The following is an 18,109-nucleotide window of genomic DNA, read 5'->3' as shown; positions in this document are numbered from 1 at the left end:
TGGGCCAGAGGGGGGAAAGGGGCCTGGTTCTCATGACACCTGACCCAGTCCACATCCTGTCCTCAGCTCCACAGCGTGGTGTGGTCAGGGGGCCGAGCCGGGCCAGTGGAGAGCCTCTGACCCAAACTAGATCCGGATGGTTCTCTGACTGGCTCTCTGACTGGCTCTCTGGAGACACAAGCATGGGGGAAACACACTGCTGTCACACCCTACATGGTGGTTTTCCCTATGTACTGTATACTAAGGACTGACTGGTTGGTCATACAAACCTTGTGTTTGTTTGATGGATCCTTTCTCATAAAAGTGGTAGCCCCCTCTGCTGGTCAAGAGAAGAGCTACAGTTAAAGTAAATAACTGATGGTTGGTTGTCTGTTATTTTTTAGTTGAATGAACTCAAAGTTGTTGTGTGAAGCAAGAAGGATTCGAACAAAATATATTCTGCATTTGTTGATACTTTTGTTTTCTTAATGGTTTATGTGTCAGGTAATGTTACCTCGAGTGAACATGTGTGTTTTTTATTTATTTTATCGTTATTTTACCAGGTAAGTTGACTGAGAACACGTTCTCATTTGCAGCAACGACCTGGGGAATAGTTACAGGGGAGAGGAGGGGGATGAATGAGCCAATTGGAAGCTGGGGATTATTAGGTGACCATGATGGTTTGAGGGCCAGATTGGGAATTTAGCCAGGACACCGGGGTTAACACCCCTACTCTTACGATAAGTGCCATGGGATCTTTAATGACCTCAGAGAGTCAGGACACCCACTTAACGTCCCATCCGAAAGACGGCACCCTACACAGGGCAGTGTCCCCAATCACTGCTCTGGGGCATTGGGATATTTTTTAGACCAGAGGAAAGAGTGCCTCCTACTGGCCCTCCAACACCACTTCCAGCAGCATCTGGTCTCCCATCCAGGGACTGACCAGGACCAACCCTGCTTAGCTTCAGAAGCAAGCCAGCAGTGGTATGCAGGGTGGTATGCTGCTGGCTGGTATGCTGTGTTAAGTTGATGATGGTTGACCCCTTGAAAATGGAACACGGCACAGAGAACAACTTAGTGAAAATATGATATTTTAATCATTAATATTACTTGGTAAAAGTTCAAGGCATTTTTTCAAGGCTTTTCATGATTACATACAAAGTTGAGTACAATTAAAATTCAACAGCTGTATTGTAGACCTACATAGGGCAAATAATTAATGGTACCAATCCTTAATAATGGTATAACAATTTCACTTTACATGTCTTTACATGTCTAACTATCACATTGTAGCTTACAATTACATCCTTTGCATAGATTCAAAAACAAAGGGGCATATTAATAATTTCCTACGTAGAACAGGAATATATCAACAATTATTGTGAATGAGATCAGATATAGCACTACTTAGTCTCAGAAATATATTACAGCATTTTATAAGATGTTCAATTCATAAATCCACAATTAACAACATAACCAATCAATTCATCATTTGATAAATAAATAAATACATAAATGAACAAAATTTATAAATAAACAAATATTATCTTGTGGAAGACATGTTTAAGATGAATTAAGAGCTAATTGGCATTTAAAATAATACTGGAATGTAAATTATTAAGTAAATAAATAAGAATCTATAAAATAAATATTGAATAAAAAATATTCACATTTTAATAAGTTATTCAGTCCTCATCATCAGTTATCTTCTATGTTCTTGAACAACCCTCAATGCCATTATTATTTCTCTCTACCAAAAGGCAGGAAGAGGAAGACGAGTGTTGAGGAGTGCCGTCTTTGACAAGGGTTGTGTTTATTAGGCACCGAATGGAAGAAATCAAACTGAAACAAGGAGAGGGACTACCTGGATTTGTCCAATAAGAAACCCTCATTTTCGCTTTCAGTTACAAAGCATTTAAAAAATATTTTCTGTTATATGCCCTAATGAACACAACCCTGGTCTCTCTTGTAAGGAGATGTTATCTCAGTGAAACCGACCTGGATAAATAAGCTGAAATAGAAAATAAACTGATCCCTGATCAGTCCTCAGAGCAGCAGTCCTCTTCGTCTCCAGAGCCCTTGAAGCAGGCCGACTCGTAGTGCTTGTTCAGGTAGGACTTGAGTACAAAGCTCTTGCCGCAGTGCTTGCACTCATAGTGCTTGAAGGCTGAGTGCGTCTGCATGTGGGCACGCAGGTTGGAGCGGTCCGCAAACGCTTTGCCGCAGTGGGCACAGGCAAATGGTTTTTCGCCCGTGTGCGAGCGCATGTGACCCTGCAGCAGCCACGGCCGGCTGAACGCCTTGCTGCACACGCTGCACTCGTGCCGCAGGTCGTGGGTGAGCATGTGCATGGCCAGCGCCGGCATGGACACATAGGCCTTGTGGCACGTGGGGCATGTCCTGGCCTGCTGGCCGTCCAGGCTGCGGTGCGTCTGCTTGTGGCGGCTCAGGTTGGATGAGGTGGCGTAGGTCTTGCCACATTCGCCACACGTGTGGAGGCCCGGTCCCTTGGATTTCCCGGACTTCCCTTTGGCAGCCTTGACCGCTGTGGCTCTTGTGGAGTTTGCTTCTGTACTGCTATCTCTCTCCTCACCTTCCTTGTGTTGGTGCCTGTGGTTGGCCCTTTTTCGAGAGCGGCCGTCGGAGATGAGGAAAGCGTCCACCGGGTAGTAGATGCTGCTATCCGACTCGGTGGTGACGCTCGAGTGGGGGCTGTCGGGCTGCTCCATGTCATGGTCAGAGTAGTCCTCCCCCCCGCTGCTCCCCGTGCTCCCCGGAGAGTACAGGGGCCCCACAGAGAGCCCGGTCTGCCGCTTCGAACCCAGATTCTTTGTGCTCTGGCATATTGAGGGGATGACATAATCCTGGATGTAGCCTGTAGCGGGTTGAAAGAGAAAGATTTTGAATAAATAAGGGCATACATTTATGAAAATGTATACACATTTTTACTAAATAATTTGTTACAAAATACGTTTTGGTGTCGAGGATGCTATGGTTTTATGATTCCAGATGCTATGGTTTTTATGATTCCAGCACTCTTTCTGATGCCAGTTGAAAGCATCTTGTTGTTTTTTAGTTTTTTGTTGAGCCATTGAGTAAAAATCTCTCACTGGGCACAGACATCGATTCAACGTCTATTCAACGTTGGTTCAACATAATTTCATTGAAATGACATGGAAACGACGTTGATTCAACCAGTGTGTGTCCAGTGAGCTGGATCTTCCATGCGTTGCGAATCAGTATGAAACTATACAGGAAACCAATTGCAAGTTCAGCAAGATTTGAGAATTAAATATGAATGACTCTTCAGTGCACCGTTTTGCAGCGATCAATAACTCATCCGGCTCAGAACAAGGGTTGGATCCCAAATGGCACCCTATTCCCTATATAATGCACTACTTTTGACCAGGGCCCATAGGGAATAGGGTGCCATTTGGGATGCATCTAAGGACAATCATTGCTAACTACATCAAAACACCATCACATACGAAACACAAGTATGCACTGACACAACAGTCATAAAATGAAACACACTTGTTAGTTCTCCACAACCGATCCACCTGTCACCTTCCCATCCCATGCCACCATATCTAAATCTGGGCCAAAACAGAATGTCTCAGAAGAGAAATCCCCCAAAGCACTAATTCATTTTAATCAGATCATTCTCCATCTGTGGCGTGTTGAAAGTGCCTGTGAGTATGGTAATAGAAAGATTGAATGACAGGTGCAGTGTTATTTGAGGATGGGGATGGAGAGGAGGAGTTCTAGTCTGATCTTGACAGCAGTGCACACTATATTGTGCTCCCCCTGCAACACAAAGGGAATCCGACAGCTGGCATCCTAAATCTGGGGACAGATGATCCAGCGAGCCAAAGCTCTGTGGTTATGAAGGACATTCCACCAACAACAAAAACAAAACACCCCACAAATTTTTATGGAAGTGTTTTGCCCTGAAATCACAGTATGAGTTGATAAAACCTGTACATCTAAAGTTGATTGTACTCCCCTCTCATTTTTTAAATCTATTTTGTGACATCATAAACAAATGATGTTACATAAAGCATCTTGCCCTTTTCCATTTAAGGTAATATTTTCTAATGTATGCTCTTTTTCACCATTTAACATTGAGTTTTGTCAATTCATCAGAGAAACTGTATATTTTGTCAATGGATTTTAGAGGGAGAGAGAGGGATTTCATTTCTGCAATTTGACCCCCTGTGGGTATCTAGCATCCTGTAAGATCAGATGTGATGGAGGAGGATGAGGAGATGGAGATATGGAGGGGGGTTGGTGATGATAAGGGGAAAGCTCAAGAATAACAGCTAAGGACAAACCAGTCCCATGTGGATATCTGCTTTCTGGTGGTGATGGAGAGGTTTGGACCTCACAAAGGCTTGTATGGGATTTCAAGCCTAATGTACACATCCATGTATACCATTATGTATGTACACAATAGTATTAAAGCCTGTTGTGTGATCTGCTCAGTATTAAATTGATTGGTCCAGTGTGACCTGAATACTATTTAGCATCACTGGAGTTAGAAAACAAAAGGATTGAATTGCAAACACAACATCACAGGCTTCATGGCAGAAGACATGGATCAAGAGGTTGATCTGTTTACTGAATATTTTTTTAAATACAATAATCTTTTTAAACAAATGCTTTTGTGATTTTTCCATTCCTGAACAAATACAGTACTGCAACATAAAAAAATATCTAAAACCTACAACTCTAATCTATATACTCCTGAGTGGCGCTGCGGTCTAAGGCACTGCATCTCAGTGCTAGAGGCGTCAGTACAGACCCTGGTTTAATTCCAGGCTGTATCACAACCCGGCCGTGATTTGGAGTCCCATAGGGCGGCGCAGAATTGGCCCAGCGTCGTTAGGGTTTGGTTGGGGAAGACCGTCATTGAAAATAAGAATTTGTTCTTAACTGACTTGCTTAGTTAAATAAAGGTTCATTAAAAATAAAATAATACAAAAATATACAGCAAGGAAATTAATGATGAAAATGCACTTTTTGTTTTCAATGTGTAAACAGAATTTTAAAGTAATCTTGACTCACCATTTTCACTCAAATGGACCGCCAAGTTGGTGGTGGACTCGGTGATGGCACGTGTGAGTGTGTACGATCCGTCGTTGTGATGCTGATGAGGATGATTGGAGGAGGAGAAATCGTGGACCTTCAGTTGCTTCACCAAAAAGGAACGTGGCATTTTCTTGACGGGCTGTTCCGAATGCCACGTATGAAGAACAAAACTGCACAGGAAAAAGTCAAAGGCCTGCACCCTTTAGAAAAGGCCTCAAGTCAAAGAAAACCAAAATGGTGGTGGACGATGCTAAAAGATGCTCTGAGATTTCCCTCACTGCTAAAACTCCCAGGCCTGAATAGCCTGAAAAGCCTCAGTCTGAATGCCAGAAAGAAGAGAAACAGAAAGGACAGAAGAGAATGGGAAAAGTTAAAGACAAAGGATAGGAGAAAGAACACAGAGAAAGAAATAAAGTGTAGAGAGATAGAGGGCGAGAGAGGAGGAGATGGCTAGACTAGCTGAGCTCAGCACTCGCACAGGCTTTTATATGGAACACGAGTCCCCTAAGATCAGGTGGTGCCTTTGGAAAAGGGAGCCTGCTTAGCATTAATCCATCAAACATCCCCGGGGACACACATCAAATTACCACAAGCCGTCTGTGCATGCCAGCGCGCACACACACACACACACACACACACACACACACACACACACACACACACACACACACACACACACACACACACACACACACACACACACACACAGACACAGACACAGACACAGACACAGACACACACACACACACACACACAAGTGCACATGCACATTGCAGCCAACTCCCCCTCCTCCCCTCCCACCCCCATTCTTTCTCCCCTTCATCACTCCGCTCACACAGAGAGAGAGAGAGAGCAGACAATAGCATGGCTCAAGCACGTGGGTGACACTACACACAACATCTTGTCTCCTATTGTCTTACCCCCTTCTGCAGATATTAGAATATTTAACGGCTAAATGCTGATTAATGGAATTTGATTTCATAATGATAATCTTCTTTTATAAAGTATATGTAAGTGGCAGTGGAGGCTGCTGAGGGGAGGACAGCTCACGGTAATGGCTGTAACGGAGCAAATGGAATGGCATCAAACACATATAAACCATGTGTTTGATACCATTCCACTTATTCTGCTCCAGCCAATACCACGAGCCCGTCCTCCCCAATTAAGGTGCCACCAACCTCCTGTAAATGGGGATATGGATTTTAACAAAAGGCAATATATAGGCAACTGCCAAAATAAAGGAAACATTTAAATGAGGTAGTATATTGAAGTATATTGAAAACAGGTGTGGTTCCTAAGTTAATTAAGAAATTAAAACATCCCACCATGCTTAGGGTCATGTATAAAAAATGCTGGGCAGCACCTTATTTTGGCTACCATCACTAGAAGAGATCTCAGTGGCTTTGAAAGAGGGAGCATAGGGGGTTTAAAGGGTTTGTGTGTCTCAGTCACCAGATCTCAACCCAATTGAACAGTTATGGGAGATTCTGGAGCGTCGCCTGAGACAGCGTTTTCCACCACCATCAACAAAACACCAAATTCCAGACAGTTGTAGAATCTATGCCAATGTGCATTGAAGCTGTTCTGGCGTGTCATGGTGGCCCAACGCCCTATTAATACACTTTATGTTGGCGTTTCCTTTATTTTGGTAGTTACATGTACATATATGTGACAGAGGCTGTAAAATGTGAATGTAGCCATCAGCCGTACATATTGAATTGGATGTAATGAACGGAGGGCATTACATTGCGATGTGTAGCTCTCCAGCATAAACCACTTCCACATTTTACATTTACATTTTTGACATTTCAGAGATACTGCAATCAGTGCTGAGACCACAGCTGCTATTGTTCACTCTCATCCCTTATTGTAGGTTTCTGGCAGTTTTATGTCCACTTAAGAATATCTTAACCCCAACGTCAACCGGACGTGACTTTTGGCCTGGCGGCTGGGACTCGGCTTTACCAAGGCCTGGACAGTGAGGATACACACACTCACACACACAGATGGGTTTATAGATTCTAAAGGTACAGTTGGACTAAATCGTGGGCTATGTGACTTCAAAAGTCTTTGGATGTATTTTTTCCTAATGTACGAACAGAAGGAAAACCCTCCAACAACAAGAAAAGCGATATGCCTAATTTCATTCCTTTTTTGTTTAATTTCTTTTGGGGGAAAACAAGTGTTTTACTCATACAAGGAACAAGGTAATGGTAGAAAATGTGCAATCCTGCAAATCTGTAAAGATACTTACACATAAAGTACAACATTGCACGTGTGTTTTTACTCAATACACATCATTCATTCATTTTGTGTGCGACTGTGCACTATTTGACTAGCTAACCGCATAGCAATTAGGCCATACAGTGTGTTAGTAGGGAGTGGCTATTGTTGTCTGTTTTAGTAGCGATAATTGAGATAATTTGTGCTAATCGCATCCAGTCATTGGTGGAGGGCCCTCTGCAAAACAAATGCAGGTCCTTTTCACTAAGAACGTCTTTTCAGCGCTTCGCTAAAGTCGCTTTCTTCAGCACCTGACAATGAGACAGCTGCAAGCCAATGAATGAGCCTGATTGTCTTGTCCATTAATCGGCAGTAACCAGTGAGTGAATCTGAGGAAAGAAAGGAATTAACTTGTTTTCACCTTCAGTCCACTTGTTCCCTTCACTCACTTATTTCTGAGTATGTACCGAGTTGAAAAAAAAAAATACTTTTAGTGTAGTCTTATACATACCCATAACGCACAAACATTTTGTTGACTTCAGCTCTATTTCTACTTGGGAAAACAATGCTACAAGGATCACAGGGATTCTGCATAGGACAAACACATGACAAAACCTCCACTTGAATTTTGAGGTGACTTGAAAAGGCATTACAATCAACTCTATCCTCACCATCCCTATCCCACCCAAAGACCTTAACAAGAAGGTCTGATGAGAGGTCACGGAAAGAGATACGAGAAAAACATCAACCCATTAGGTGTTGTGATAAGGGGGGAGAGATGGAGTAGGGCGGAGAGCTGTCGGGGGGCACAACGGGGGTTGTACAACTACATTTTAATCTAGTCGGGCCTCAATTCTGATAAAAGGATTTTGTCCGTCTCTCTCCTCTCCATTTCGGTGGTCATCAATCAAACGTGTCACTCCCTCCCTCCCACCGGTCTTTCTCCACGACGTCCATCGGTTGTGGTGGTGTGAGGAGGACCAGGTCTCCTGGGAACTGGGACCTACAGAAGGCAGAAGAAGAGAGAATAAGGTGCATTAGGATGAGAAAGCTGTGACATGATGCCTGATCTGGATGGATGCTAGAGCAGACAATTGGAGAAATGTACTGTACTGCATGAGACATTCATTTCAATAGTACTTGTGATTGTGTTCTTATTGACCAATAATGATACATTACAAACCAGGAACACAGGATATAAGAACATGTGATTATTTTTTTTATAGTGCTAAAACGTGGACTGTGGCCATTTTCGCGCAAACACCCACCCCCCCAAAAAAAAAAAAAAAATGTACAAACAACATGCAAAGGTCAGCTTCAGACAGTAGATCAATGACATTACACAATTTTGAAAATGCTGACAACTGCCTGTTTGGTGAATTCTATTGTGTCTCAGAAAAAGAACAGGTGTCCACTACACTGATAAGACATAAAAAAAAGATTATGTCGTACCATTTGTGTCTATCGCATTACTGAAATAACCCAATTTTATTGTCTAAATGTCCCAATAGCATCCCGTTGACCTTGGCTCCTGATATTGATAAAGAGGTTTGCGCTTTAAATGTCACCCTATTCCCTATATAGTGCACTACTTTTTACCTGGACCCATAGGGCTCTGGTCAAAAGATGTGCACTATGTGGAGAGTAGGGTGTCATTTGGGACACATCCAGAGTGAATTAACTTTCGTAGGAGGACACTTGGCCTTGGGACTTCATGCTTGCCAATAATACTGCATATTTCTAACCCAGAGGGGCATATATCACTTCCCTTGTCCCTATTCAATATGCAATCAACTGATGCTGCCGCTTGGGGTGACATTGTCTCTACAAGTGTCATTCTGTGGCCTTGAGAGCACTTACACTAAATGACTCTTTGCCAGATATCCCTTCAGCGCTCGCGGTTCAATTGCACTGTCAAAGGGAGTATTATTAATTATTAGTAGTAGTATTAAGGGAGAATTACCTGCAGCGGACCCCAATGGGGACTCTTATCTGAAAGGAAACAACATACCATTTGGCTATGGTCCGCATTAAAAAAAGCTATTTTTCACAAAATGAAGTACCACTAGAATAATCACTGTATCTGTATATGAGCTGAAAAAGGAATGTTGGGAGAACGCATCATCAATTCTGCCTAATTGAGGGGCACGTGGCACGTGCAGGAAAGTGTGTGTGTGTCTGTGTGTTGGGGGGGTTCGAGGAGAGGTTACAATGGGTGTGATAGGGGCCAGCTGTAGTGCTGAGACCACGAGCTGTGTGCTAGAGGGGAGGGGGTCTAAGGGGGAAAGTGGTGTGGGTGTGTTCAGGGGGGAGGGAATTCTCCCCCTCTCACACTCTTTGTCCCGGGGCCATCTGCTCAGGGTTTCGTAATGGGGTGTGCAGTAGTGTGAGGGGGTGTAAGGGGTAGAGGGCTACATTCCGTCACCTTAAAGCCATGCGACAGCCAGCAACTCAGCTGCTCCCTTTGGGACCCGGCTGTTGGGGGCGAAGCCTGGCGCCGTGACACAGAGATGGATATTTACAGTGCCCAAGTGACCATGTCCAAATCACTCACCATTTCCCTTATCAGTTGCATTAATTTATCAGCCATTTTAGTTTTTTTTTGCAGAATAAAGGGGGGAAATGTCTGGGTTCGACACGTGTGGCATGACGGCACTGACAAAGCAGTTGGCTCCAGTCAAAACTGACAGGAAGTCAGGAATACTAACATATAACTTTATTTTCTTAGAATGGGGGCCTTTGGTAAGTATTTTTTTAATTATAAATGAGATATGCTAGATAGAAGACTGACAACCTTGTCAACAGCTCCTCTGCAGCCCCCAAGTAAGCTGAACTAGCCCTCAGTTTCCCTATGTTTATTTGTCCATATTATCAAGGGAGGGAAAACTCACCTTCCACTTTTCTCCAATGCCCAAGAATCTAAACAAAATAAACACGTGTGTTTATTTAATGAGAAAGTCCAAAAGGACATATGACAGAGTATGATCAACTTAATCAATAGCCGTTTCAATCAACGGGACAAATCTCAAAGCAAACCCAAAATGATACATGTACTGTATGTGCGCCGTCCTTCGAAATGAAACTCAACACAAAGCAAACAATCTGTCTCATTTAGCTAATTGGCACTCTAGTTGTGGGTCTCACTCTCTTTGAGCGAGAGTGTGTGTTTAAATGTGTGTGTGTGGTATTGACCACACGAGCAGATGGGCCTCTCAAAACTGCTCGGCGCAGCCCCATACACATCGGGTCATGCTGGAGAATGGTGTGGTACTATGTGTGTCAGTGGATCATGTGACTCCTCCCACAACTGGTCTTCTCTCTGTCTGTGGTTGACATCTGAACGCAACAAATGGAGTGCAATCAGAGAATGGAGTCAATAATCAAGATGTGTGCGACTACAGATACTTCATTTGATGATCAGGCAGTTGGTTTAATGAACACAAGTTTACGACATTAAATGAATAAATATAAGATATACCCTACCGTTCAAAAATTTGGGGTCACTTAAAATTTTTCTTGTTTTTGAAAGATAAGCAAAAAGAATTGTCCATTAAAATAACATCAAATTGATCAGAAATCAGTGTAGACATTGTTAATGTCGTAAATGACTATTGTAGCTGGAAACGGCTGATTTTTTTCATGGAATTTCTACTTAGGCCCATTATCAGCAACCATCACTCCTGTGTTCCAATGGCACGTTGTGTTAGCTAATCCAAGTTTAGAATTTTAAAAGGATAATTGATCATTAGAAAACCGTTTTGCAATTATGTTGGCACAGCTGAAATCTGTTGTCCTGATTAAAGAAGCAATAAAACTGGCATTCTTTAGACTAGTTGAGTATCTGGAGCATCAGCATTTGTGGGTTCGATTACAGGCTCAAAATGGCCAGAAACAAAGAACTATCTTCTGAAACTCATCAGTCTATTCTTGTTCTGAGAAATGAAGGCTACTCCATGTGAGAAATTGCCAAGAAACTGAAGGTCTGGTACAACGCTGTGTTCTACTCCCTTCACAGAAAAGCGCAAACTGGCGCTAACCAGAATAGAATGAGGAGTGGGAGGCCCCGGTGCACAACTGAGCAAGAGGACAAGTACATTAGAGTGCCTAGTTTGAGAAACAGATTCCTCATAAGTCCTCAACTGGCAGCTTCATTAAATAGTACCCGCAAAACACCAACATCAACAGTGAAGAGGCGACTCTGGAATGCTGGCCTTCTAGGCAGAGTTGCAAAGAAAAAGCCATATCTCAGACTGGCCAATAAAAATAAAAGATTAAGACGGGCAAAAGAACACAGACACTGGACAGAGGAAGACTGGAAAAAAGTGTTATGGACAGACGAATCTAAGTTTGAGGTGTTCGGATCACAAAGAACATTCGTGAGACGCAGAAAAAATGAAAAGATCCTGGAGGAGTACTTGACGTCATCTGTCAAGCATGGTGGAGGCAATGTGATGGTCTGGGGGTTCTTTGGTGGTGGTAAAGTGGGAGATTTGTACAGGGTAAAAGGGATCTTGAAGAAGGAAGGCTATCACTCCATTTTGCAACGCCTTGCCATACCCTGTGGACGATGCTTAATTGGAGCCAATTTCCTCCTACATCAGGACAATGACCCAAAGCACAGCTCCAAACTATACAAGAACTATTTAGGGAAGAAGCAGTCAGCAAATGCATGCAACAAATGTGTAGATTCACAAGCTTGATGTAGTCATTGAGTGCTATGAATATGGGACCAAATACATTTTTACTACTTTAACACACATATAAGTGAATTTGTCCCAATACTTTTGGTCCCATACAATGGGACCATGTACAAAACATGCTGTCATTTCTAAACGGTTCACCCGATATGGATGAAAATACCCTCAAATTAGATCTGACAGTCTGCACTTTAACCTCATAGTTGCATTGTAGCATTTCCAAATCCAAAGTGCTGGAGTACAGAGCCAAAACAACATAAAAATGTGTTGGAGCTCACTGTATGTACAGTATATTGGTCAAGACTCAAGTCATATTGAAGTCATATTCTATTTGATATTCTTATTCATACGGGTTTGCCCTGCCTAGCATAAGCCACATCAGTTAACATCATTTAAATGAACATTCTACATTGCCATGGGAATTATTGCATCACAATAATCAAATCAAATTTTATTAGTCACATGCGTCAAATACAGTGAAAAGCTTACTTACGAGCCCCTAACCAACAATGCAGTCTAAAAAAAATAAGGATAAAAGTAACAAGTAATTAAAGAGCAGCAGTAAAATAACAATATCAAGACTATATAGAGGGGGGTACCGGTACAGTCAATGTGCGGGGGCACCGGTTAGTTGAGGTAATATGTACATGTAGGTAGAGTTATTAAAGTGACTATGCATAGATGATAACAACAGTCTGGGTAGCCATTTTATTAGGTGTTCAGGAGTCTTATGGCTTGGGGGTAGAAGCTGTTTAGAAGCCTCTTGGACCTAGACTTGGCGCTCCGGTATCGCTTGCCGTGCGGTAGCAGAGAGAACAGTCTATGACTAGGGTGGCTGGAGTCTTTGACCATTTTTAGGGCCTTCCTCTGACACCACCTGGTATAGAGGTCCTGGATGGCAGGAAGCTTGGCCCCAGTGATGTACTGGGCCGTTCGCACTACCCTCTGTAGTGCCTTGCGGTCGGAGGCCGAACAGTTGCCTTACCAGGTAGTGATGGAACCAGTCAGGATGCTCTTGATGGTGCAGCTGTAGAACCTTTTGAGGATCTGAGGACCCATGCCAAATCTTTTCAGTCTCCTGAGGGGGAATAGGTTTTGTCTTGGTGTGCTTGGACCATGTTAGTTTGTTGGTGATGTGGACACCAAGGAACTTGAAGCTCTCAACCTGCTCCACTGCAGCCCCGTTGATGAGAATGGGGGTGTGCTCGGCCCTCTTTTTCCTGTAGTCCACAATCATCTCCTTTATCTTGATCACGTTGATGGAGAGGTTGTTGTCCTGGCATCACACGGCCAGGTCTCTGACCCCCTCCCTATAGGCTGTCTCATCGTTGTCGGTGATCAGGCCTACCACTGTTGTGTCATTGGCAAACTTAATGATGGTGTTGGAGTTGTGCCTGGCCGTGCAGTCATGAGTGAACAGGGAGTACAGGAGGGGATTGAGCACGCACCCCTGAGGGGCCCCTGTGTTGAGGATCTGCGTGGCGGATGTGTTGCTATCTACCCTTACCACCTGTGGGCGGCCTGTCAGGAAGTCCAGGATCAAGTTGCAGGGGAAGGTGTTTAGTCCCAGGGTCCTTAGCTTATTGATGAGCTTTGAGGGCACTATGGTGTTGAACGCTGAGCTGTAGTCAATGAATAGCCTTTACACATAGTTGTTCTTTTGTCCAGGTGGAAAAGGGCAGTGTAGAGTGCAATAGAGTATGCATCATCTGTGGATCTCTAAGTGCGGTATGCAAATTGGAGTGGGTCTAGGGTTTCTGGGATAATGGTGTTGATGAGAGCCATGACCAGCCTTTCGAAGCACTTCATAGCTACAGACGTGAGTGCTATGGGTCGGTAGTCGTTTAGGCAGGTTACCTTAATGGTCTTGGGCACAGGCACTATGGTGGTCTGCTTAAAACATGTTGGTTTTACAGACTCGGACAGGTTGAAAATGTCAGTGAAGACACTTACCAGTTGGTCAGTGCATGCTCGCAGTACACGTCCTGGTAATCCGTCTGGCCCAGCGGCCTTACTCACATCGGCTGTGGAGAGCGTGATTACACAGTCTTCCAGACAGCTGGTGCTCTCATGCATGTTTCAGTGTTATTTGCCTCGAAGCGAGCATATAAGTAGTTTAGCTCGTCTGGTAGGCTCGTGTCACTGGGCAGCTCTTGGCTGTGCTTCCCCTTGTATTTGCGAGTGTACCCATGAGGTTACCAGTAGGTCCTAACTGCATCCTACAAACACCTGTGTCCTGCTTGCCAGTTGGACCTATTTGATCCAGCAACAAGAGATGGGTCCAAATGATTGAGAATTCCTATCCTATTATGGTGATTGAGCACTTAGCCCTCAACCACTGACATGCAGTGCCTTAGACTGCTGCGCCACTCGGGAGCCCCACCCAAGTGGCTCCCGAACTTAATCAAGCAGCTGACGTGACATTTTAGTTCTTGTTACGGCTGTCCTCGCTGACAGAAGGTGGGGACCAAAACGCAGATTGGTTAGTGTTCATTCTTTTAATGAAAATCAACAAAACACTTAAAAATACAAAAACAACCAACGTGACAAAACCGAAACCGTCCTGTGTGGCAACAAAACCTCCACAGGAACATACACCCACAAAACACAAGTGAAACCCTGGCTGCCTAAGTATGATTCTCAATCAGGGACAACGATTGACAGCTGTCTCTGATTGAGAATCATACCAGGCCGAACACAAAATCCCAACATAGAAAATCAACCATAGACAACCCACCCAACTCACGCCCTGACCAACTAAAATAAATACAAAACAAAGGAAAACAGGTCAGGAACGTGACAGTTCTGGGTTAACCAAGAGGATCATTATAAGATGATAGTAAGACATTATACAGGGTTCATACATGCTCATAACAGGTCTTACAATGCATAATACCTGCATCATAATGCATTATTCATTCAGGCTTTAAGTAAAGTGTTACCCAATGGTTCAATGAAAAAGAACAGTCTACTTTCCTTAGAATTTTTACTATGAGATGTTCTGATGGAAAATCACATAAGCCTAGCTGATCTTAAATCGTGTGATTCTAGGTATTTGCTGTTGATGTGAATTATTGCCTAAACCACAATACCCCCCAAAAGAAATCCTGATAGAAAACCTATATATTGCTGGGGCCATATTCATAAACCATTGCAGAATAGGACTGCTGATCTAGTTTCAGTTTAGCCTTTTAGATCATAAAGAATGAGACTTCATGGACAAGAGGGACCTGATCCTATTCAGCACTTCTACTATGAAGAACTTTATAAATACGGGCCCTGATATAATGAGGTGTACTCTTTGGCACTCCTTTGAGTTCACAGAGTTCTCCATATTGTGTGACGTAGCCTATAGGAGACTAGGGCACCCCCAGCTGTGTCTCTCATTGTGATGAATTTGTGCTGCTTTCTCCTAAAAACCGCCCAGGTCACGTGACTCTTTGTCCCGTCTCTACGTTGGCCTCGCAGGAGAGGAGCGGTGGCTGAGCCCGGCGGCCAAAGGGGAACAGCTGTTGAATGAGGACCAGTGGTCTGCTTCCCATAGAGATGCTGCACCTTGCAAGTCACTCTATCAAGATGGACGAGAACAATCCCCATTTGCTGAGCAGACGTGTTTTCTACTCAGCGGATGACCGCTTACTTCATAAAGGACTTTTCTCCCCCAATTGGTCTTCCCCAAATCTTCTCTCTGGGTGGGTGGCTACTTTACCCTCTCTGCCTTTGACAAATGAGAAAGACCAGTGTCAAATCAGGAGGTCCATCCTTCCAGTATCATGAAAATCTGCATGACACTACAGAAGTCTTTCTGTCAAAGCCTAGTGTCACATTTGACATTTGCCACAGAAAGAGACAGGAGAACTTGTTGGACATCCTGAGATTTCAGTTTGCAGATTTTTTTTTCGTAAAACTAGCATAGCGATTACATATTGGGCCACATTTGCTGTGTTTAATTATAAACTGGGTGGTTCAAGCCCTGAATGCAAATTGGCTGACAGCTGTGGTATATCAGACTGTATACCATGGGTATAACAAAACATTTATTTTTACTGCTCTAAATACGTTGGGTAACCAGTTTATAATACCAATAAGGCACCTCTGGGATTTGTGATATATGGCCAATATACCATGGCTAAGGGCTGTCCAGGAACTCCACGTTGCGCATAAGGTTTTAGGTCTGGACACAACACTGTTTCAGCAACAACATTTTAAATTACATCCACTGTGCTCTTGATAAGAAGTTACATTGTGTGTCTGTCTTTATTGATTTGTCGTAGGCTTTTGACACTGTGGATCATGCTGTGTTAGTGCAAAGGTTAAAATGTTGTGGAATTACTGGTCATGCTCTAGATTGGTTTATAAATTACCTATCAAATCGCACACAATGTGTAATGGCAGATGGTTGTAAATCTGAGTCCATAGAGGTGTGTTCAGGTGTTCCGCAAGGTTCTATTTTGGGCCCACTGTTGTTAATTTTGTATATCAACAACATTGTGGATCTTATTGAAACAGCAGATGTTAATATTTATGCAGATGATTCTGTTCTTTATTCAAGTCGTAGTAGTTTATCTTTAGCTTTTGAAAATGCCAAAAGAGCATTTAACATCATACATCAGAATCTGTATGATTTAAAGCTGGTTCTAAATTCAGGTAAAACATAATGCATGGTATTTTCAAATGCCAGGCATGTTACTAATCATGTCATTGCTACATTGGCTGGACATACTATGGAGCAAGTTAAAGTGTACAAATAGTTGGGTGTGTGGGTTGATGATAAGCTGAGCTTCACTGTGCATGTAGAGAACTTGATAAGGAAGCTCAAGCTGAGAATAGGTTTTTATTACCGGCATAAGGCTTGTTTTTCTTTTGAGGCCAGAAAGGAGCTTGTACAATGTACATTACTTGCGGTTTTAGATTTGAGTGATGTTATATATATGCAGGCCTCAACCACTACCCTGAGAGCAGTGTGTCATACAGCCCTCAGGTTCATTACAAATCAAAAACGTCTAACACATCATTGTGATCTCTACAGCGCTGTTGGCTGGTCGTCATTGACCTTGCGTAGGCTTAAACACTGGTATACACTGATTTATATGGCCATATTGGGTAAAATGCAATTTTATCTCTGTTCTTTTTTAGCCAGGTCAGTAAAAAAATATAAATGAAGGTCCCATTCTCATTTGCTTCTAACAGTACCAAAAATTAGAACAGGTCATGGTAGAAATAGTTTTAGTTCCTTAGCTCCGTGGTCCTGGAATTCTCTCCTGAACATTTGAAAATTTCATGATCTAGTTTCGTTGGTGTTGTTTAAACACTTGATTGATGTATATATCATAGAAGAGTGCAATTGTCTTTAGGAAGCTGTTTTTAGTCAAGACTTTCGTGTTTTTACGTAAAATGTTTTTGTTGTACTGTATGTGTGTTTATAGTTTTGTTTAATGTTGTGTTAGTGTATAAGTTGTTTTGTCTGAAAAGTTGTTCCCCCTGCTGCTATTGGACCAGGTCTCTCTTGGAAAAGAGATGTTATCTCAATGAGAAAAACCTGTTTAATAAAGGAGAGAGAAAAAAAAGGTATGTTTTGGTATATTGGCCATATACTACATCTCCTCGGGCCTTATTGCTCAATTATAAATGGTTACAAAAATCCAATGAAGATGTAAGCTAATATGTGTCCCTATAGCATTTTTTATATTGTTGTTAAATGTATTTTACAGTGCATTCGGAAAGTATTCAGACCACTTGACTTTTTCCACATTTTATTACATTACAGCCTTATTCGAAAATGTATTAAATTGGTTTTCTCCCTAATTAATCTACATACAATACCACATGATGACAAAGCAAAAACAAGTTTATAAAAAACACTGAAATTAAACATTTACATAAGTATTCAGACCCTTTGCTCAGTACTTTGTTGAAGCACCTTTGACAGCGATTACAGTCTCAAGTCTTCTTGGGTATGATACAAGCTTGGCACACCTGTGTTTGGGAAGTTTCTACCATTCTTCTCTGCAGATCCTCTCAAGCTCTGTCAGGTTGGATGGGGAGCGTCGCAGCACAGCTATTTTCGGGTCTCCATAGATTTTCGATCGGGTTCAAGTCCGGACTGTGGCTGGGCC

General features: G+C 42.8%; 1 protein-coding gene across 1 annotated transcript; it reads right to left on the bottom strand.

Moving 5' to 3' along the window:
• Window positions 1–1,056: 1,056 nt before the first annotated feature.
• Window positions 1,057–5,821, bottom strand: LOC129815669 (transcriptional repressor scratch 1-like). The gene is made up of 2 exons (XM_055869670.1): window positions 5,050–5,821; window positions 1,057–2,857 (listed from the first exon to the last, which is right to left on the bottom strand). Exons 1-2 carry the CDS (start codon window positions 5,198–5,200, stop codon window positions 2,022–2,024), a joined length of 987 nt encoding a protein of 328 aa, XP_055725645.1. The 5' UTR covers window positions 5,201–5,821; the 3' UTR covers window positions 1,057–2,021.
• Between the last annotated feature and the right edge of the window lie 12,288 nt (window positions 5,822–18,109).

This window comes from Salvelinus fontinalis, chromosome 18 (assembly GCF_029448725.1).
Source record: "Salvelinus fontinalis isolate EN_2023a chromosome 18, ASM2944872v1, whole genome shotgun sequence".
NCBI classification, from domain to species: domain Eukaryota; kingdom Metazoa; phylum Chordata; class Actinopteri; order Salmoniformes; family Salmonidae; genus Salvelinus; species Salvelinus fontinalis.
This window is presented reverse-complemented; position numbering and strand designations above follow the sequence as displayed.